This window comes from Ptychodera flava, chromosome 21 (assembly GCF_041260155.1).
Source record: "Ptychodera flava strain L36383 chromosome 21, AS_Pfla_20210202, whole genome shotgun sequence".
NCBI lineage: Eukaryota > Metazoa > Hemichordata > Enteropneusta > Ptychoderidae > Ptychodera > Ptychodera flava.
Genome location: NC_091948.1, coordinates 23134868 through 23158129, shown reverse-complemented (window position 1 = coordinate 23158129; position 23262 = coordinate 23134868). Strand labels below are relative to the sequence as shown.

General features: G+C 36.7%; 1 protein-coding gene across 3 annotated transcripts in view; it reads left to right on the top strand.

The window, feature by feature from the left end:
- Positions 1-3894: 3894 nt before the first annotated feature.
- Positions 3895-23262, top strand: part of LOC139121760 (protein dead ringer homolog) — a 43785-nt gene continuing 24417 nt past the window's right edge. Inside the window, exons 1-2 of one of the 3 annotated variants that reach the window (XM_070686895.1) lie at positions 3895-4042; positions 4909-5436. In XM_070686895.1, the coding sequence (XP_070542996.1) occupies positions 4028-4042; positions 4909-5436 (543 nt within the window). In that variant the 5' untranslated portion in view covers positions 3895-4027. The other 2 variants (XM_070686896.1, XM_070686898.1) reach the window with 2 other exon arrangements.

The window sequence follows — 23262 nt, the reverse complement described above, 5'->3', positions numbered from 1 at the left end:
AACACCAAACACAATTACAATGTTACAATTAAAGGAAACGCCACTGAATATTACTTGCCGAGGATTGCACAAAAAGTTAAAAACTTATTTCCATTGTGGTCCTCAAAAGAAAACACAAAAATCACATGAAGACAATGTCACTCCGCATATCAAATAAATAACAAAATGGAACCACCAAACAAACAATCTGTACACGCCGAATGGAGCAGGGCGCAGGTACCCTAGCCATCCAATTTTGTGTACAGATAGTATTTGACCTTCTTTTTAAAAACTTGAGAACAATGGCTAGAGTTGTGAATACTCAAAGGAATGTTATTCCATAACTTAGCTCCTGTAATCTGAAACGAATGTTGACCATGAGAACCAAAGGCTGGTGGACGAACAGAATATGAGCTTGATCTGGTATTATACGTATGGCAGTTCATTGTCAAATTGAAATGTTCAGAGAGAAACGGGGTGCAGTATTATTGATCGCTTTATAAACGTGATTTAGTTTTAGCAGCTGTACTCTTTGTTCAACGGGCAGCCAGCCAATCATTTATATACAATCAGCATTATATACTGACTGTAGTTCTTTCCATTGACAATCGATTCTCTTATTGCAATGTTCACTTCCCATGTAAGAACTAGAGCATCATATTCTTTCTGCTGCAAAGTTTCATGTCATAAAAAATGATTGAATGATAAAAAAGGTCCTTAAAGGGTCACGAGGATTAATTCCTTACAGCGCATTTACTTCAGTCTTGAAGAAGGTGTTTATTTAGCTGAAAATGATTTTCTTAAGAACAACAAATGAACAAACAAACAAGCAATACTGACGTCGGCCACATAGCTTTGACTTGGTTTAATCAAATAGTCGCATAGAGCGCCGCCTGTAGGTTAATTTACTACGGGCTTACTTTTGTTTTCAAGTGTTCGCAAACAATGCACATTGCGCTTCAGTTGAAAGTCCGAGTAATAGGAACACCCCCACTCTTCCACAATTACAGGCGATAATCATTTGCAGTAAACATTAACTGTATTTAATATTAGACTCGCAAATTTTGCTGCAATTAACTCTAGAAAATTTAGACAGAAACGCACATATGTGTGCTTGCGAAAGAGAGAGAGAGAGAGAGAGATACAGAGAGACAGAGAGACAGAGAGAGACAGAGAGACTGATGTTGGTAAACGAGCAATTAAACGACGTATATTTTAACCGATTGTTGATGTTTGTCTTTAACCTGTATTGTCATACAAATTTTCACATAATATTGCTATCTTGCAATATATTATATATTGCTATGATATACATATATCTGTGTGTATATACATGTATATATGACATAAATATATCAATATATCTCTGTATGTATATACATGTTCATTTGTACTATGTATATAACTTTTACATATAAAGATACATAAGTACATGAAGACATACCTATATACATATACGGTATAAATATAGATACATATCAGTCAATGTACTTGATGTGTACGAGTAACGTGAATGTATTAACATCAAAGATGGATGCAATAAGGAAGGACTTCCATGTTGATTATCGCGTTGAAGATTAGATGGTCTTTGATTTGGCTACAAGAGCTTGACAAAAGAATGACATTCCGCTGTCATTCAGACTGCTGCAGATGACGATGCGCAGTTTCACCCCGTGATATTGTAAATTACACCGACCATATACTGACAACTATTAACAGTTAAAACGATGTCATATCTCTGTACGCCTACTAACATTTAGGCATCAACATCTTTTCCCCACCACAAGCAGTTAATCTTACAAAATACCAACGCCAAACAGCTGGATACCAGTTCAATCATTCGGCTCGTGAGAAAACAACAATAGCTGACAAATAAAAGCAATGATTCGAAACGACCCAATAACAATATTTGCTTTAATATCGTGATTAATCCAGCGAGTCGATTTTCCACATCTGCAGAATTGCTTCTGGTATTTTTAATTATGTCAGAAACAATTAGGCCAATTAATCATGCAAATGGTTTCCAGTTATTTGAATAATTACTAATGATACCTCTGTTACGTCATTGTACTGCTGACCTTTACAATATGGTAGCGTTTTTAATCGAGCATTACCTAGTTGTGGCTGAAACCTTAAGAATTACATAGTATGATAGAAAAGAAGAAATTAATATGACCATTCTATCTAAAATTTACATTTACTTTATGTTCCATTTTTTTCATTAACAACACAAGTGCCTTCAAGATATTACGGCTGTGACATAATGAAATTGCAAGCTGTTGCCATATCGATTGAAAGACTATGATATCAAACATAACCGATAATATCAAAATTCGCAACAGTGAAAATGTTGCGAAAGTCCCTCATGTATTTTGCTCAGTCTCCATAATCGTAGTGTACATGGTTTACCTGCGATTGGTATCATAAGCAGTTATATAGTATAAAACGGGTCCCACATAAACTCCCCGTATTTTGGAGTAACATGAATGCACAGAGATATAGGTATACTCGTTTGAACATTTAGACGACGATTTACATTCTATTAAATTTATAATCAAACCACCTATTGAAAAATGAGTATATCAATATAATGCGACCGTCGATGAGTTGTGTGTGACTCACTTATTTGTCAATCGAATCTTTAAGCTTGAAAAAGTGAACACTTGATAAAATATTTCCGTCTATGCAGAATAAGGAAAGCGGAACTTGTGAAACTACGATTCAAACCTACTGTATGAAATGTGTTGATCACTGGGATGCTTGTCGAGAAAGATATGCAAATTTGGACATTTCTTTCCGTTTGATCTATTTTCGCGCGAAACGGCAAAGAGAAGATGTCGTTAATATCAACCATTGTGATGGGTTAACTACAAAAATAGATTTCACGCTCGATTGCTTCACCGCATGTAAAATCTATACTGCGAGTGTGACAGAAAGCTTTATGAGTTGACATCGACTCTCAAAATGAAATGGAAGATGGCATGGGTGCAGTATACCTGCCTTTAGATAAAGATAATTTGAATCAACACCTTATAAGCTTAACCCAAATGAACACGGGTTTGCACCACTCAGGATGGGTATAGACGTTTTCCACTGCCAGATTTCACAACGTTTTACATGTCAATGGCTGGGCGCATCTGGAAACCATGGCAAACTGCTTTATAACATTGTATATTGAAAATTGCCTCAGCTTGGACTTACTCCTCAAGATTATCAATTAACAGAATGGCGGACCCACGGGACGGATCTGGCAACAGAATATCATGCAAAGAGTTAAAATCGTATCGATTTTATCGATCATTCGAGCTTGTATTTACGTTGGTACATTATAGACTTATGTCTGATTCTTTTTATACGTGTTTTCTTTCCTGATCGGAAATTTGCCCCGAGCAGAATGGGTTGACATCACGTTGTATAGGGAGCCAATTTACTAGTAGCTCACCGGTAAACTAGCTGAAGTATGGGCGTTTTACGGAAGACGGTTATTATCGTGAGTCACAGATCTTCACTGAGCGCCCTTGCAAAAGTATGAAGATGGTGTGGCGGGTTTTGGTCAATAATACGTCTTGTCGCGTATTGTTCACTTTCTATTCTTTTGAACAAAAGTCTTACCATTAGCAGATGTAAGTTGGATTACGGAAACTATTAAAGAGTCGCTTTCAGGTGGTCACGTGACAACCTGGTATTTACAGTTTGATCTGTCATAAGAAAAGATATAATGAAGAATGATTGTATTGTTACTGTTGCCAGCGTCAGTGGCCATTGACATGCTGTCGTGTTGTTTTATCTAACTAGCGACCTACCCGTGAAAGGAAGCCCGAGGAAGATTTGCATATCAAATTACATAATAATTGCATTCGCTGAATTGCATTGACATAGACTCCGCCTCCATTTTATTTATGTTCGAATACGGAATCTTGGGAAGTAAATGAAAATTTAATTTTCACGTTCAACATCGGTGAAGCCCGACAATACTTTTGCTGAGAAGGTTCTAAAGTGCTAATTTACGTCGCATAAAAAGTTTTTTCCAGCGTAAACAGCCCAAGTTATGACGAGTCACTCGGTAAGTGTTTCCACCGGGCACGTGATTATTGCGTTTAGTTAGTGCTGCACGTTGTTATACGCATAGGATTTTGGTTTCATACATACAGCGCGTTTCAGACCATACACTATAAAGTACGCGCTGTATGTTTACGCCACACTGCCCAGCCGTTTGCCGCGCCAAAATTCACCGAATCTACGTCTTGGTCCTGTGAGTATCTTCGTTTCTTTCAGATTGAATTGTGTCAGTGACTCGGGAAAGGTGTGTTGATATAGTATATTTGGATTTCATTCGAGAGTGAGTTGGTCGGTAGCGTAGGCAAGTGATGTTGACATTTGGGTGCGTAAGTTGTCACAATTCGGTGACATTTGCCACCAAGCTCAGCGGGGGCCTCGATCCATTCAAAACGGAAGCAGCTGAGGCTGACTTGGCGCAACCTCGGCGTACATATTCGGGTTGTCCAAGGTAGCCATTCTTTAATTTTTGCCGATATTCCAGAGGTTTGCCTTGCATAGGATTCCATGGTTGTCCATACTCTTGAATACGTCGCCGGGGATTCTTGAAAAGAAGGTGTAAACGCGGCGTTTGTTTTCATAGGCTCAAGAAAGCCATTTTGAAAAGCAACATTACGAGACAGTGGTTTGAGACATAGTTGAAGTCGTGTACTGTTACATTCCATACAGTTTTAGTAAGATTTAATTTCAATTCAGGGCTAGGTAAATCGCAATACCATCGATTTGCTGTCTGGGTTGACTAGAGACCACACGGGGCGCCCATGGAAGCCAAATTTCCCGGTCATTTTCCATAGAAAACGCGGAACCCCCTCACTGTATCAGATTTATGACAGTGCGTTGTCCACTTTTATCTGTTTGATATCAATTTCCCAGGACAGGGTACGGGCGTTCGATTTTACTCCCGCGGCGTTGAAGTTCTACAGTAGCCGCGTCAACAATCAGCTACCTAGTCCCTCTGCCATCCCGAGGTCGCACAAACTCGAAGCCCTGAAGTTGCAAGTCGGCGAGGAAGAAGTCATGGAGAGCATACGGCAGTCCCAAGACAGGGAACGTGAGCTCGGCTCTTCCGGTAAACACAGCGAGGACACGAGAATAGACCGTGGGGTACTTATGGAAACAAATGGCAGACACAGCCCTGAAACGGTCACCAGACCGCCGGTCACTGTAAAAACTGAAACTCAGCTGTCACCCATGGGCATACAGCGAAAATACCACCAGAGAATCCCAGCGGACCTCCAAGGGGAAGAGGGGTCCATAGAGGGCGAAGAGGAGGAGGGCCGGTCCCCAGATTCAAAAGCATTAGCAGCTTTCCAACACCAGCACCCGCACACACCATCTTCAGAAAAAGCAACCACTTCTCCAGGGTCACAAGAATGGACATTCGAAGAACAATTTAAACAGGTTGGTTCATTTTCCTACACATTTGTTGTTTTGTTTTTCCCCCCTTCTCCAGAGATACATATGTCATGTTTAATTCACAATACAATGTCATGTTTATTTTATGTTGGTTATTGAGGAAAAATCAGGTACCCTTACCCAGAAGACACCTCTTTCATCACTCATATCAACAGTTTTCTGGAAAAGGCCCAAAGAAAAATAAATGTGTTTTCCTTAAACATACTTGGTATATAGAAAATATAGGTGGGCCAATCAGGAAATTTTGTCCACTGATTTTGTTCACTGTGACCATAACAAAATGACACCACTTTTTAAATGTGAAAAGAAAGTTAAAGGTGTACATGTTGACAAAATTACACAAAACACACATTTTTTGTTATGACTGGCATGTGCATAGTATGAGTGTAGTTTGTTGTCTATTTAAAGAACCTCCCAGCAACATCTTTACCTGTGCAATTGACAGTAGTGCAAGATAATCCTGTTATGACTAATAGTTGTAAAATGAAGCAAAAAATATAGCTGATTGAACATAGTTAAGCACCCGGCTGTCCACCTCATTTGCATCGACAAATTTAAGTCCAGATCAATCAAATTTTGAAGTTATCAAAAAAAGTAGAGAGTAAGAAAGTGACAGAAGAATTGATCTATCAGACAAGACCACTGAAGGTGTTGATGAGCAGCATACTCATCTCCAAGAACAGCAATCACACATTGTGTCAAATATTCTACCTGCCAGTTTTGAACTTTAACCCCTTTTGAGAAAGATGTACAATGAGTTTGCAGTTATCAATTTTTAATGAGATATTATGATTAACAAAGGTGATTCACTGAGTACCAAAAACCTGATGCTGTAGCCTAGTTTATTAATAGTTTACAAAATTGAGCGAACAAATTAACACAAGAAAATTTGAACACTGGCACATTTTATTGTACTTCATCAGTATGAGCAGCAAACAATTGTAAAAGTTGCATCGCTTTGCAGCAAATAAGTTGGATAAGTATGTAAAGCCCAGGTAAAGCTCTCAGAGTTTTCAAGGTTGTACTTAAAGCAGTTTTGACTGTAAACTTTTGATCTGTATTACATTAATTTTGTTTTGTTTGTACACTCAGTGGCCAGTTTTACTGGTTCTCCCAATGTTATGATGAAATGCAAGTTGTTTTACACAGCCTGTGTATGTGTGATGGCCAATGTTATCGCTGACGAATGAATATCACTCCGGACTAGATTTCATTTGTCAATTATAACATGACATATTGTTGTTCAAAATTCATGGTGTTGAAAATTTTACTTATACATTTTATATTTTGGCATAGTCCAGAGAGTAGAAATCTCCATTTTCTAGAACAAGAATAACCAAAGTGTTATGAAAGATTACAGCTGCTGTGTCCATATATCATAATGTAAATGCGGAGTTTGTTACTACGGTATTCTATCTAAAGGCATATAGTGTGTTCAGAATGTAAAACAAAATGAGAGTGAATGCCATTTACCTACAAAATGACTAGATAAGGAATCTCACCTCCCATCCCATCCCCCACCCATCAACCCGACTCAAAAAGACACTTGTGATATGCCTTCTTAAACCATAACTGGTTCACATATTGATATGAAATGTTTTCTGGATGAAGGAGTACAAAAAAGTTGGAATTAAGCCACCTGTAAGCTACCTAACTAACCCTTTGACCAGCATAACTTTGGTCTACCTGCATTGTTGTCAATGGTCTGGTTAGACCTGAGTACAGTTAAATAGGGGTGTCAAGGGAGGCGGGGGGTGTTAAGTAAATTTGCAACTAAGGAATGATTTTATGACTTTCTACTGTGTAATACATTTTGGAAAAACTAAAGTGCACAATCTGGTTGATCTGAAAACCAGGTGAAAAAATTTATAAAGGTAGAAGATATTGTTCGGTTGCAAGTAGTCAACCGTCTCATTTCAGTCAGGGGTGCCAGGTTTGAATTGATTGAGTGAGCTTTGAGATCAGGCTAAGATTGCTGTATTCAAGGTGGTGTTATGTTTCATCTGGTGAATAGGTCAGCCAAATACCTTGCCTACTGTCTGATGTCGAACACCATATATCCATGAAGCTGCCAGTTCAGCTCCATACACCTTGATTAATGGGCTTCAGATTCATGAAAGGGAGGGGAAAAAAACGTGATATTAAATGACAGTGCATGGTATAGCCTTGAATGCTTGCATGTAGGGGAGCGTTTTTTTCAGATGCTGTGTACGTCTGTGTTTAGATATTTCCTCTAGCTTTTCAATTTAAGACAATTAAAGATATCGCCTAGAGGGTCTGAACCCATATCTGATAAATTAACATACAGCTTGGCTTGCTAACCATACTAATGAGCCATCCAAGTAACATTGTACAGGCTTCAAAAATCCAAGGTGCGTGCTAGGGACAGCCATTACTGAGATATATCATGTGACTCTAGGTGTTGGCCAAGAATCGAGTTACGGCGTCATTTCAGATACATTTTCACTATTTCACAACTCCTGAACTTTGTTTTCAATTGACATAAAAAGCCACAAAAAATTCATCGTCATGTCTATTTTATCTTGTCTGAATTTTTAAGTGTGTATAATCACCAAATGATAGGATGAATGTGATAAAATCGTGGTACAAAAATTGAATTTCTCTTTTTTTACTTGCCAAATTAATCTTCCAAGATATGGCCTGATATCTGTTTACTGGTGAAAGTCTCCACATATTGTCAACAAGGACCCCAATAACTGTCAGACCATTGGTATAAATCTTTGTGGCCCAACAGATGTTGGTAGTTGATACAAGTGGGTAATTAAAGTTATTAAAGTTCTCGGTTGTTCATATTGCATACTTGTTGGGCTAGCTTAGACATTGGCCATATATCATCTCCACTAGTATGACTCGGGCTACTGACCTTAAAATACCCTGGCTACCAGACTTGCATGATTATGAAACTGGCACATTGCTTTTATATTGCATCACACCTCATGGTGTCCTCATTCGGTCTGTCTAATGGTCCTCTGCAACCTTCACAACTTCCTGTTACCTTTCCTGTCAGGATGTGTCATTCCAGCCACTAGAAAAAGCATTTTGATGCAAAACACAGTTCTGCCATCAGAATGATATATTGCTTTATCAGCTCTGGGGGGAGACCCCCCCTCTCTAATTGATGGGAAATTGGAAACTAGTAACTTGGCATCAGAATTCCTTTGGTAAATTCCAAGTTCAAAGAACAATTAATTATAGATGTTGATAGTGTAGATGTATATGGGGAAGAGAGATTTTTATGATTATTTAAATGATGTATTTTCATCATGACATGTCTTTTGCTTAAGAATGGCTGTTCAATCTTCATTTTGAAAAGCTGAAGATAGAAATGATCATGCAGATTTTCTGGACTTCAGACTTTTTAAAAGTTTCAAAATCGCCCTTTTTTACATCTACATAATTATGTAGCCTACATTTCAATATAATTGCAAAAAGCAAAACGAAAAAAAGTCTGTGGAAATTTTCAGATGTGGCACTTTGGTTTGGAAGCCTGGTAGTGTAGTGTCACAGGGTTGCTGATTGGCCAGACATTAATCCGTCGGTAAGGCTTCTGCCTGCTAGGCCAATTACAGTCACTGTGTGATTGAATCAGCCCTTTTTAATGGACCAGATTGCATTGATTCACCCGAGTGAAATGGGTAAGTCAGCAAAGGCTTGATGGTGACCTTAGGTAATTTTTCAACCATACATTTCCATTCAGCGCAATCGTACACACATTATCATTTATCCTGAAGACATTCAGTCAGATGTATGTCATGTAAATCATGCATACAAAGACTTCCAGGCCAGTTAGCTAACATCTTCTGTTGATGTAAAAATTGAGAAAAAAAAGATGTGGAGTTGATCAGCTTATTCAGTGGAAAGAAAAAGCAAAATGAAAATCAGCTTTGTTCAGTGGTGAATATGTTTATATGGTCACCGGGATTGATCAAAATATGTGAAGGTTAACTTAATTCAGCAGACATTACTCTTGCCCAAGGTAATAATAACACAATGACGGTCTCCAATCAGACCAATTTAATGTCCCAGTCGCCCTCAATACGGAAAGTGGACAGTCAGACACTCATAAAACATTCATTGAAATGGCTTGATCTGTCGACTGGATACATTCATCACCAGACAAAGTTTATATATTTGAATACTGAAGCCAGATTGCAGTAAAGTATATGGGACCCAGTGCCTACATTCCTGTATTGTGTGGCGTTTTTATCACCTGTATCGCAGTCTGATGAAAAGTGTAAAATTTTACTGCTCAGTTTTGAATCACAGCCAGAGTACAAACTTGGTAAGATGATATTGGCTTCCGAAGGAAATACCTATGGCCTAGTCATCCATATTAAATTGTTCTATTCAATTAATGGCCGCCTAGATTTCTTGAAGAGAACAGAGCCAGCAGGACTTGGTGAGCCGTAGTTACAGAGAATTACACATTTACGAGAGGATTGTCCTCTTTTTTCATGTTTATTCAGATTATTAATTAAGGTAGGCTTATAAAAATTCAACACACTGCATAGCTGTTGTCTGATATGTGTCATAGGGATTGGTGCAGCCCCCTGTTCAGAATTGTACAAAGAAAATGAGGGTCAGGTGGCCTGACGGTCTGTCAACATATAGGCAACCTTGTCTCAATTTTCAACTCATTTCTTATTCAAAGTGGCAGGGAACTGGATGCTTTGGGATAACTACTCAGGAAATTTGAATGTCTTAACAAAGTTATACAATAGAAAAGAGACCAGTAGTGATAAACATAACATAATGGATATGGATGGATGTTTTTCCTCGCAGCGTGGACAAATCAAATCGACCAAGCCCTACACTCTGAACAGTTTTTGCCCCAAAATAACCGTCACCTAATGAGGTGATTAAAAGGTCAGTGCGAACAGATGCTCTGAAAGGTCAAGTTCAAAGCTGTGATTGAAAGCAATCTGTATGCAACATGTTGTCAAAGCTGGTTTGATATCACTGTTACACAAAGGCCAACAATTCTCTCCATTGTGATTGAGTTTTTATACCTTTGTGATTTCCGGATATTAAAATTGTTGCCCTTTCAAACGGGAAATTCCATTTCACTGGCAATCGCAGTGAACATTTAATTTTACCTGCACATTAAAGACTAACAATGGGAGGGGAGTTTGAGTCATTTTTGTGATATAAATCAATTGTATCATGGTATGCATGAAACAAAAGCATTTTTTACCCCTCACATTTATCATATTAGATAAAACAATTCTCTTTATTTTTTTAATTAGAGATTAAGTTCATAAGCTACAGTTTGAATAATTAATAATTATTTTTGCAATGCGGTTGGTTGTATGAGTCACTTTAGGCCCTACAGCTGCAGTATACAAACCCTGATAGATACCCGGAAAAGTAAAGAAAGAAAACTATAAAATTACGAGGTCAGTGAACAATACAAATGCGTCTGGTATCATGCTTTTGTGAGCATCCTGTTGACGTGTAATATTTTATGTAAAAAGTACTACGATGTGAGAATGGTTAGAGTAGTGTTTAGTGACTAACTGTTGATCAGTGCAACGTAAGAATCACAATTTCAACAAATGTGAGTTTTAATAGTGCTGAACTCAGGGTCTTGAAAGTGAGTAACTGATATCAGAATGGGACAATAAATTCAGGATGTACTTCATGTTGCAAAAGATCATCTGGTTTCAATTTTTCAGCTGGGTCAGGGGTTACGGTTTTTTCTTAAATCACCACTTGTTTCCTATATGTCGCCAGATTTAATTTCACAGAAAGATCCTGGCCCAAGGAAAACTTCTTTAAGCTGCAATCTTCCATCCTTTGTTCCCTCATAAGTGCTTGTCTATATTGAAAGTAAACTGGATGTAAATCCTCTTTAGTTCTGTCAAGGTTATAGATTCATTGTGAGGTAAAACTGCTAAAAATCGAACCTCTGCAATATGAAGGTAATGTTAATACAATGTATTTGCACTGTTCGGTAAACCGTTTAAAAAATTAAATAAGTATTCTAAATTATCACTAGCTTTAGTGGTATTCTATCCATTATAGGCGATGTGAAGTTAATATCTGGAAAATACAGCAAAAACTATTAGGATTGCATGGTTCGAGAAAAATTAGGTAATTTTGAACAGGCCTAAAAATTGAATAAAACGTCTACAAACACGGTCTCATGTCACTGATTACAGCATTTTACTGCTGTATCTGTGATTAATGGGCAACAGCAGTGGCTAGAAGATTTATCAACATAATATCACAAACCAACATATTTTTTTAATATGGTGTTAACTTTATGAGTATAGTGAAATCAAAATCTGGTCCATTGAGTAATTGTTCACACACATATGTCGTAAAATGGAGATTCCATCACACACAGATGCACGCATTTGCAGTTGTTTGTTTTTTGTTCCCTCCAATTAGCAAGGTTTAGCAGAAGGGTATTGGGCAATCTCCAACATTGTATCTTCCTATTTTTGTTGCTGTAACTTTTACTATGTGGAGCACCATTTCTTTGGTTCAGTATCAGATTCTATCAGGAAACCCTACCTCTTAAAATCATAGTGAACACAATTTCACATTTTTAAATGAGCAAGTCCAGCATACTTGAATTTTTCACTTCACCTGTGAGAGGAGTTGAACCATCTGGTGTGAGACTTTCTCTCTGTGGAAGCGTTGGACTTTAATAAACGGTGAGGAACTTGAGACAGCTGAGGTTTCATCTGAGCTGAAAACCACTCTAGAAATTCACTTGCAGTTGATTCCTTGATTACATACTGCTCACTACTGTATGTGATGGTTGCAGAAGTAAACTACCGGTACATTTGATTTTCTGACAATATCGGCTCATTTCAAAATTTCTGTGATGGAGGTGCTTTGCATAGACACTGAAGGGAAGTATGCATACCAGTATTTGACACAAAAAATGTAATCTAGAATACTTGTTGTTTTGTCAAGAACATAAAATCTTCAGTTCTTGTTCCAGTCATGCACTAAAAATATCACATTTTATTGACCACAAATAAAATGTATTTACTTTGCCTTTAATCATAACTTCTCCATATGATTAAAATTCAAGGGCATTGCTGTATCACCTACTTTAATTTCAGATACATGGCACTGTAGATTACTCTCGATCACACAAGGCATGTACTTTCTGTTCATGAAAGGATCATACTTTGAACTATATCATGAAAGCCCCAAATCATGTTTCCTCGGCAATCTCTGATTTACTGTGCTCGGTAAGTTATTTGTGTATACAGATGTTAAAATTGACTACAGAGTATGCTCAAAATGCATAGGATGGAACATGAGACTTCTTTATTGATTCAAAACATGTCTCCTGATATACTTAACATATATTGGCACCAACCCTTGCCTTTCCAGGGTCTTGTTTCTGAGGATACAAGTTGAGATGAGCTCTCAGGAATCAGGTTTGAAGCAAAAGGTGCCATGTCATCGATTTAATCAATGACATGGCACCCTTGCTCCCAAGAAGAATCACCACCAAGTTGGCGTTGATTTAGCATGGCAACGGTGCTAATCATTGCTGTTGGCGCATCATATCGGCGTTGAATTCGGTCTGGCCAATATCATATCAGTATTGACTGGCAGTGATTGCCAACAATTAATGCATATCAACCCCTTTTTCTCCCAAATGCATTGCACTGGACCCCCGTAAAGTATTCCATTTCTGTAATTTATTGGCAAAAGGAATGAAAAGGGGTCACAGAGAGTCACCATCTCAAGGTGGCAGAATTAAGGAGACAATGTCAAAATTCTTGGCATCTGGTTGGACCTAAAAAAATGTTGAAAGTTATAATTTTAAAAATTCCAGTGATTGAACTTCTCCATAGAACGCTGTTGTGCATTTGATACCAGAGTGATGTGGTTAAATGGCTTCATCACTTTTAAATGTGTGAAGTTATGCATGAAATTTCGTACTCAGTGTATCAAATGTCACTTTTCAGTGCTGGACATACATCAGAGTGAGTCTGTGGTAATTCATTTGGACAGAAATTTCTCCCTGCTCTTGTTGTGTGTGTGTGTGTGTGTGTGTGTGTGATGTTACCAGTTTTTGTACTGCTTCAGCAGAATGCTTGATATGAAAATTCATCACGTACGTGGCTGCGTAGACAGTAGCAAAGGTTCAAGGAAAGGTCGTGTCTATTAGGAAACTTGTGCATGCATGGAAAATCTACCACAGTCTGCACACAGCCTGCTCTCTTTTGATAGAAACAACAGTACATTGTACTTTTGCCATTTCATGAGACTGTTATCTTTTCGTATGTATGATAACCATCTCATTCTGTCATGTAACCTCTGAAGATCAAGGCTGGTGTACAGCTCCAATGCACAGCTGATGTTCTCTCTCATTAAAAATGGTAATCTTGACTTGTCAAAACTTTGCCTGCAAACTGAACAGACACCATATCAACTGATGAATGTGAATTAATCATGAACGCAAAGTTTGGAATACATTTTGTGAGTTGGATTACTGGTTTCAGATTATTAATGAGGCAGAAAGTTGATGTCCAATCCCCTCTCCTGGCCTGTTTCTGACCTTTAAACTGGAGGAAATCTGACAAACCCGGAGACATATTCATGCTTTAAGTACACCTATGTCATCAAGCTCAAAAGCTCAAATGGACCTGTCTTTGCACGGCTGTCAATGAAGTTAGAAAATTTAAGTGTACAGTTAATCAATGATAACAGAAAAGAAAACGTCTTTCTCCAGAAATATAGGGGAATAAATTATGTCCGCTGCATTTTGTACGTATACATACATATACAGCCCTTTAAAAGTATAAGCCTGAGATTGAGCTTTTCAATCTCAGAATTAACAGGTCAGATTCTAGACTGTCATGTCAGTTGCTTTTCTCCGTGTCTTTCTGACTGACTCTTTTGCCCTTCGTATAATAATGATTTTTGTCATAATTTTTTGACAAGCAAATGAAAGTGTTATTTATGAAAATAAACATATGTTCTTAATGTTATATATAGCTGCCGCTGGTACCAATGGGCAGATCCGTTTGTTTGTAGAGTTGTAGTATTCTCAATACTACCACATTTAGCAAATTAGTACCTGCAGTTTTTCCCCTACACTTTTACTGTCATGTCTACCTGTTCACCACATGGTTCAGACTCCTGCACTGTGTAAGGGCGACAGCATACCTTTATATACAAGCAACTAGTCAGTTCTGACAATCAGATTCATGTATACATTAACTAACATTTACACAGTTACACATACATGTGCGGTACATGCCCATAAGCATAAAACACATTTTCTCAAACAATACTCTTAATATCATCAGCTTCTTGATTTGCTGAGTGTAAACCTTTTTACTGTGCAGAAACTTAATTATATATTGCTCATATTCCAAATATCAAATTGATCAAAATGCTAAATTTGCTAAGCCATGAACAAGTTTAAACAAAATTTTGACTTTTTTTCATACATTCGAACATATTATTATCAAGTGAAGTCAAGCTGTTGCTTTAATGTATTCAGACTTAATGAGATGCAGATGTTGGTGTAGTTTTTTTTTTCGAAATGGAGATTACATGCTTAGGGATTCAGGAGACTTAATTCTATGAATGACCGTAGGCTGAACCACCTGTGAGATCACTGTCCTGCCACTCTCACTTTCAATGTAAAGACAAGGACCTGTCCCTGTTGTCCTAAATCATCAAAAACCACTGAGTAATTCTCTGCAAGTGAAAATGCGAGTCAGTGCAATTGTTCTGTCCTAACTCAACATCAATTAACAGTGAATTTCATTATCGAAAAACAAAGGAACCCTTTTGTAGTCTTCTTTAAGAAAGCGGTTGTGAGCAGTGGTAATACTTTAGAGACACATTGAATATGAATTATTCATCCTGAAACCCTTTGCAGAATGAAAAATTGATAGCAAGAAGAAGATGACATAACCTTGTGCATAATACATTATGGTTTTTCCTTTCTGGTTGCAGTCTTCACATCATGATAGATATTGAAGGATGGATGTAGGTCTCATTATTCTGCCATGCACTTGTGGCATGAAATTGAAACAAACAAACTCAAGTCAAGTGTGACCTTCAAAATCAAACAGTGCAAGTACCGGTAAAATCTACTTGGCATATGCTGTTATTACTAATTGAAAATGTTGATGGTTTCAGAGTGTGTGGAGGTATGAAGATGTGAGTAATGCCTCTTACACTCCACAGGCAAAAGGTGGAATGATATGAACATTTGCTTTAATTAGTGATTAAAATGTTTAAGTGTGTTGGTTTTGTTCCACAGATGAACCATGTACAGGAACAGTACATGAAGGTGAAAATTTAATCATATCACCCTGTCAAGTACGCCAGTGTGTCATTCCAATTTGATCAGAGCTCTGACACAGGCTGTGGTATACCGGTGTACCAATGCTGTAACAGGTCTTGCAAATTGCATAGAGGGTTTAGGGCAGGACAAAGAGCATTTAGATAGGACAAAAAATGAACATTAGTTATATTAATGATTAAATACATGGAGATAATTAAAAGAGTAGACGTTCAGAAATTTGCGTTTAGAACTATCTTATTATTACTCTGAGCTTGCACATTTCTGATTTGTGACGTACTGGATCCCACTGCCACAGCCCTGGTATGCATTTCACAAATCCCTCTTGTCAACAATGCTTGGTCCTGGACGCTGCATTGCCTGGCTTTTTCCTGCACTGTTTCCAATTGAAGTTTAATATTTTATACTTGTTTGCCCATTATCACTTCCTTTTAATATAGCCAGCTAATGGACGTCGATAAATTTGAGGCAAAGTCACTGGTAAGATTTGCTTGGTTCTCATCTGATATAGTCACGTGTAAACGTAGTATAGCTAAAAATTTCCACCTTTTAAAACGCTTACATTATTCTGTGGGAAAAATGAGAAATTGATGTACATGAATAACCTAATAAATAAATGAATAAAAATTTATGTTAAATGAATATACAAGTAAATCTAAAGTTATCAATAAAGTTGAGAACTTAATGGATAGCTATTTAATTGATGTTTTAATGAAGATAAAATTGTAAATAATTATGTGACAGAGATGAAAAAATATTCAACCAGATCACAATCGCAGTAGGAGAGAGAGAGAGAGAGCACACATGATTTGTTTGATTGTTTTATTGATTCAGATACATGTAGATAATGTCAAAGATGGCAGCAATAACAATAAAGTTGATTAAATACTGGTAATTGAATTACCATCAGTTTGTTTTACTGTTGAGATGAAAAGTAACCCTTACACTCAACTCTGCCGATTTAAATGTCAATCTTTGTATTGATACTCTCCCACATGCAGTTCATAGAGGTGCATGCATCTTTCCCAAGTACATGTAGATTTCATCAGGTCACAGTATGTAACCAATGGATTTGATTCTGTGCATCAGCAGTTGACTGCTCCATCTGTACATGTACATGTACAATCCCACCAGCTGTTTTGTTTGGGTTCTCTCAGTAGGTAGAAGGCTTTGCATAAAAAAGCCAATTTAAAAATATGAAAGTGAAAGTTGGGTAAATTGGATTGGTTTCAGGTGACTCAATTTTAGAGATAATGAGAATTGCAATAATACTGATGTGTAACACAAGTTATAAGTTCAAACTGCTTTGTGTAATGAAAACTCAAAAGCATATTTTATGTCATGTTGATTGATGTGAAACATTTCTCCATTATCAAGTTATTATCCCTATTGGTTATTGGATTTTGTGATGAGGCTGAAAAGAATCTGAAAAAATTTGGTTTTGTTGATTGTCATCATTGTAGTGAAAACTGGCACTTTTCACTTTTGTTACTTTTTTGCTTAGTCTGTATGTACTTGTGATACTTATTCCAGCTATATAATAGTCGCGCCAGCGGCTTACTGACTACGCATGCGCATATTCATAATATACTATGCGAGCAACCGGAAGTGTACCCTTCTTTCAAGGGCGCCACCATGTTTTTTTTTTGAGTACTCGTAAATAAACAAATACGAAACAAATTACTATTATCTAACATGCCATTTATAAAATATACCTCTTTTATTAGCAAGTAAATATTATTATGCACCTTGTCGCTGAGAAAAATATCGTTAATATAGATAAAGGGAGAAAACTGTTGTGCATATGAACGGGGGCATACGCAAAGAATGCTGGGATTGAATTTTAGAAAAGCGCCCCCTGTGTCAATGATCAGATTCAAAAATTGCCAGTTTTTAGACGGAATGCTAGAGTTTTCAGCTTGCAAGTGGAAGGTGGGCAGTGCGGTTACCATTGCAATGATAATGATTGCATAATTCATCCCTTGTTTAACGCAATAGGCTGTTATCATTGTAAAAATTGCCAATTTTTGTCCAAAATTTTTACACGTTACAGAAAATCTATACCTGCACTGCTGCAGGGTTTGACGTTGTGTACGTAAGTGAACTGTTTTCATCAGAGGGAAACTGGGCATAGTTGTCATATAAACGTTTATGAAGTAACAATTAATTACATTTTATCATGAATCAATACAAATAACATTGCCAATCTTAACCCCTGGCGCGACACCAAGGGCTGAGCCCTATATAATATTATGAAGTGATGATTGATTTCCTTTTATCTGTGGTTCAATCGGTATTTATTCTCACACTCCTCCTAGTCACAGTTCTTCACTTTGTACAAGATGTGAAAACTGATTGTAAACCACTCTTTTCACATGTGCTGTTGTTAATGGGATACAGTCCTCGGAACTGTGCTCAAAGGTTGTATGGGACCCATATGACCAATGTAAACACTCAATCCAAGGTATGATGGTGATTGATGAAAGTCAAAACATGTCAGTCATAATCTACATTGCATAATTTAAATGTTGCAGCTATGATGATGAGGTGCATCTAGATATCGTGCATGTTGTTTGTAAACAAAAAACTCGCACAGGCGCAGTTCCGACGACTGTTTTCCTTTCAACCAAATAATTATAAATTATGTAATTTTGTGTTCTTTCTGCAAAATATACCGTAACGTCTATTCATTGTCATCAATGATGGTAAATAAGCAGTAAATCATATCTGTTGTTGTTTCAGGATTTCAAAATTTTGTTTTGTAATCTGTATCTTGATTCATTTAGCATGGTATTTAATAAAGGCACACACACTCATCAATGCTTTTTGAGCAAGTAGATTGTGTTACTGTCATCATCATTCCAGAACTATATTTGTGGCCTTTGTCATATTCTATGTTTACAAAATAACTATTTTACTTTAAGATGTGACATACTGAAACCCCCATCCCTCGAAATGATAACATGTATTTAAACTCTTTGTGACAGAATCGTAAATAACTGGGAAAGATTGAGAAATAGATGTGCAGGTCAACCTGTTTAATTCATGAAGCATTTTATGCATATCTTGATTAAAGTTTGGCTTTTTGGTCTTTGATAGTTAAACATAACTAATGTTAATGCGCAATTCTATTCTAGCGTAACAAAACATTGAGAGCAACGTTTTGAAAGGGAAAATATTAATTATTCTTTACTATTCTTGATCATATATTCTAGTGGTGGTTGATCAGAAATGGCAACTGTGAAAATATTATTTGATTATCACTGGAAAAGTTACAACCATGGTGAATTGAGAAATAAATATAAAAATGCGATCTTTATCAGAATGTTCAGAAAGTGATGTGTTGAGAGGTCAAAGGTCAATCAGCCGTTGTGTTCATTGATACTCAAACATTGTAGATAATAGATTACATGAATAATTTGATAAAAAGCTAGTGCTGTGCAATTTCTATATTTATTTAAGTATGAAAGGGCCAGTAGCTGTAACTTTAAGTGATTAACACTATTTTTGTTTATATCAACAACAGTTTCTTATTCTACTACCCAAATCATGTTGAGTCTCACAGTATTCATGTTGTCAACTCAACCTGTACATGTGTAAACTGTATTGCTATTATTGACAGTGAATTCTTGTCCGGACTAGACTTCAAACGTAAGCAATAAAAGTGCATTGTACACACATAGCTGCTGTGTTGGCAAGCTAAATACATGAGTAGGTGTTTTAACATGCTCTTGGGAGTAGAACAAGACATTGCATTGATGTACAAAATGAAAATAGTGAAAACAATCATCAAAAGTTACAGCTATTGTTTCTTTAAAACTTCCTGTGCCAACTCCAGCCAGCTATAGCCAGTATGGAGTAGTTGTAGTGTTGATAACTCCATTCACAGCTTTAAATGGGCATTGACATATTATAAAGTAAGTTTGTTTAGTGGTAGTAATAGGTTTCCAGTACATGATATTTCTCTTGAAAGATATTCTGAGTGTTACATGCGTATCATACACATTCAGTTGAATTCAAATTGTACAGGTGTTGAGTCTCGAAGTTTTTTTTTTATCAAAGAAATGATTTGAGAAAGAATGTTTGTTCCAACCAGTAAGCTTTCAGCTTGGTATTGCAAAAAACATCAACATGTTTTTTTCCTAACAATGTTTGTTTTAAGGTCAGAAATGAAATTATCTTTCCACAGTATTTATCAGTCGAATGAAGGGTTAATTTATTCTGCAGTCTGTCAATGAGATCTATTTTAAAAATGCTTCATGCCCTGCAATATATCATCATAGATAGTACGGTACATTTTTACACAGCCATTGCGTGTTGCCATATGTGTAGCTGCACACATGACAATATAAAAAGCAAAGTCTTGAATGCTGGCAGGTGATATTGTCACTGCATTAGATCTGCAATCTGATTTGTTAATTCAAATGCCCCATGAACAAAAATTGACACAGGCAAGATGAAGTGTTATGAACACTTTATAAGGAAATTGTAATTTTGTTGATTCTCTGCCTGTGTCAGTAAGACAATTAAACACAAACTCAGCATACAGAAAAGAGGTAATGGAGCCTTGATAACTCCTTGTGCAAGGTATTCATACTGAGACTATGACAGTATGAAGTTGACATTTTGTGGTGGTTCTTGGTTTAAAAGCTCCCTCATCAATCTACAAAAATACTTCTTTGATAATTTTGATTAGATTTTCAGATATCACACTTTTTAGAATGGGGAAATTTTTACTTTGTTTTACCACCAATGTTTTTATTGAACCATAAAAGTCACTTGGGTCAGACCATAATCAGCAGTAGTAAAGACATGTGCAGGAAGACAAAATTTGTCTGAATTTCTTTCAACAGTTTCAAATGCCCTGAAGGGGTTGCTGTGCTTGATAAAAGACATACAATTGTGATCAGTGCTCTAGCATGCATCACTCAACAGATAATTGCTATATAAATGCATTTTGTATACATAAACCTTTAAAGGGATACAGTCATCGGAACTGCGCTCAAAGGTCATATGGGACCCACATGACCAATGTAAACACTGTGTCAAAGGTACGATGTTGATTGATGAAAGTTAAAACAATTGTCTGTTATAATCTACATTTAAATGTTGCAGCTGTGATGATGAGGTGAATCTAGATATCATGCATGAAATAGAGTGTTTGTAAACAAGAAACTCGCACAGGTGCAGTTCTGACGACCGTTTCCCTTTAAGAAAAAAATACATGTATACCACAGGTAGACACAAATGCAATCTTGTATGCATACAGTGTGACACTCTCATTATGACTCATATATAAGACAGTTATGTATAGATACCAATGGATACACCATCACATGTACAGGAGTACACATTTTACATAATACATCAGGGTTTATCAATTTTAAGTATGAGTATTATATGATTGCATGAAACTTCAACACAATGGCATACACATTCCTTCTCTTACATTTACGGTCACACATACATGTGGAATGTGATCACAGTTAAAGCATGTGCCTCCATTCTTTCAGAGGACAAAGTAATGCAGAGAATATCTAATATACAATATTATATCATACCATTATATTGATGGTGCAAATACAGCAATCTGATTGGTTGAGACGCGAAAAAGAACCGTGGTATGTTGGCGATATACCACGGCTGGCATGCGCACTAGCTCTCGGCTTGAGGAAAAGTCCTTTTATAATGTTCCATGCCAGAATTTCAATATACTGTTATGATATAATAGCAATAAATCACAACCAGCGACGGTATACCACTCGATTTTGACCAGTTCACTTCATATATGCACTCGCTATCGCTCGTGCATATATGTCGTGAACTGGTCAAAATCTCGTGGTATACCATCGCTGGGTGTGCTTTATTGCTTAAATAAAGTACAGTAGCAATAATCATTGCACATGGTCACCTTGCCACATACATACATATATGTGTGTATGTATAATATATATATATATATATATATATATATATTATATATAACAGATGTCCTCATGGAAATTACTATGTTTGATACTAAAAGCAGAACATTATAAATAACAACATAAAAAGTATGTGACAGATATAATAACTTTGTACTTGAATTAGTTTATTTTATTTCTTTGTACCCACATGTACTCTTCATGGAACAAAATTTATGTGATATCGGTAGATGCCATGCACACATTAATTGACATGATGTGATTCCTGACCTTAAACTTTTGACCTTTTTGGTATCTATCACAACTAGCTTTAATGATTCTTTCAAGATATGCACTATTGTGTAAATAATTTATTGCCCAATGGATGACACCATCATTAAGCTGAAAGGACATGTCATGGGCTTTTCAAATGCACAGACATCACTTTTTACAGAGAATGAAGTCAACTTTATTATAAGTTCAGACATACATGTACATGTACCATAGCTACAAAGGAATAGTGGATCCTCCCTGTCCCATACAATTGAGTAATCGCTCATCTTTAAGATGATAGGGGTGCCCTTTATAATGTTTAAGAAAGAACATGCTCCCTCAGACTTTGATTTGAATATGTACCAGGCATAAACCATTTATTGTCCAGTTACAGGCAAGTTTCTTTCTGTGAACCCTTAGGAAAGTAGGCTCCCATAGTCAAATTTAGTATTAAGAGACAGCAGCATCAAAAAGGACAAGGAACAATTGTGATGGAGAAAAAAGGCAGAAAGTATTGGCTTCATCAACTCCTTCCCAAGTGTTAAACAAGGCATCCTCGTCAACACCAACGTTGCCTGTACAGATCACTTGATCCACAATGAATTTAGTCACACATGTGCTCAGCTGCTTTGTGTGAGCAAAGTCTCTCTTTCTTGCTGAAGACCCATAGATATTGGTATAATTCACAAAACTGACTGACCTTTGCACACAACCAATTCAATAGTGCTCTGTGGGGACTGTGTCATCAATGATGACTTGTTAATTTGATAGGTGATATTTTGCTATGGTCTAGAATTTTCCAATAGCATAGTACATTGGTTTTGTGGCTTCAGAATTTAAATACTTCCTGTCCCCATTTTGTTGAATGTTTTTCTAGTCTCAATTTTATCAATACGTAAATTGATGCATAATATTGATGTGGTATATTCATTAATTTTTTATGACATCTTTCTTCCATATCCAATTTGCATTTGATTGCATTGAAATTCATATGCTCTATTCAATGGAATTTCACAATACCCTAATGTTAAATTTTTAACGAACCAATCTCTTTGTCATTTTCAGCTCCTTCATTGCATTTGAAGCATCACAGCTTCATTGAATTTCACACCCTAGTAGTTTCGTCACATCTCTTGCAATTAATCTTCTTCCTCCCAATGGATTATATTTCACATTTGCCTCATTCAATGCTTTGGAAAGTATCACCAAATTTCAGTGAAGTTTCAGACTAAAATAAGTCTCTCAAGCTCTACATCATGTGATGTGGTCATCCACTCAGAGCCCATCAAGTCTGAATACAGCTATCATCATTTTGTT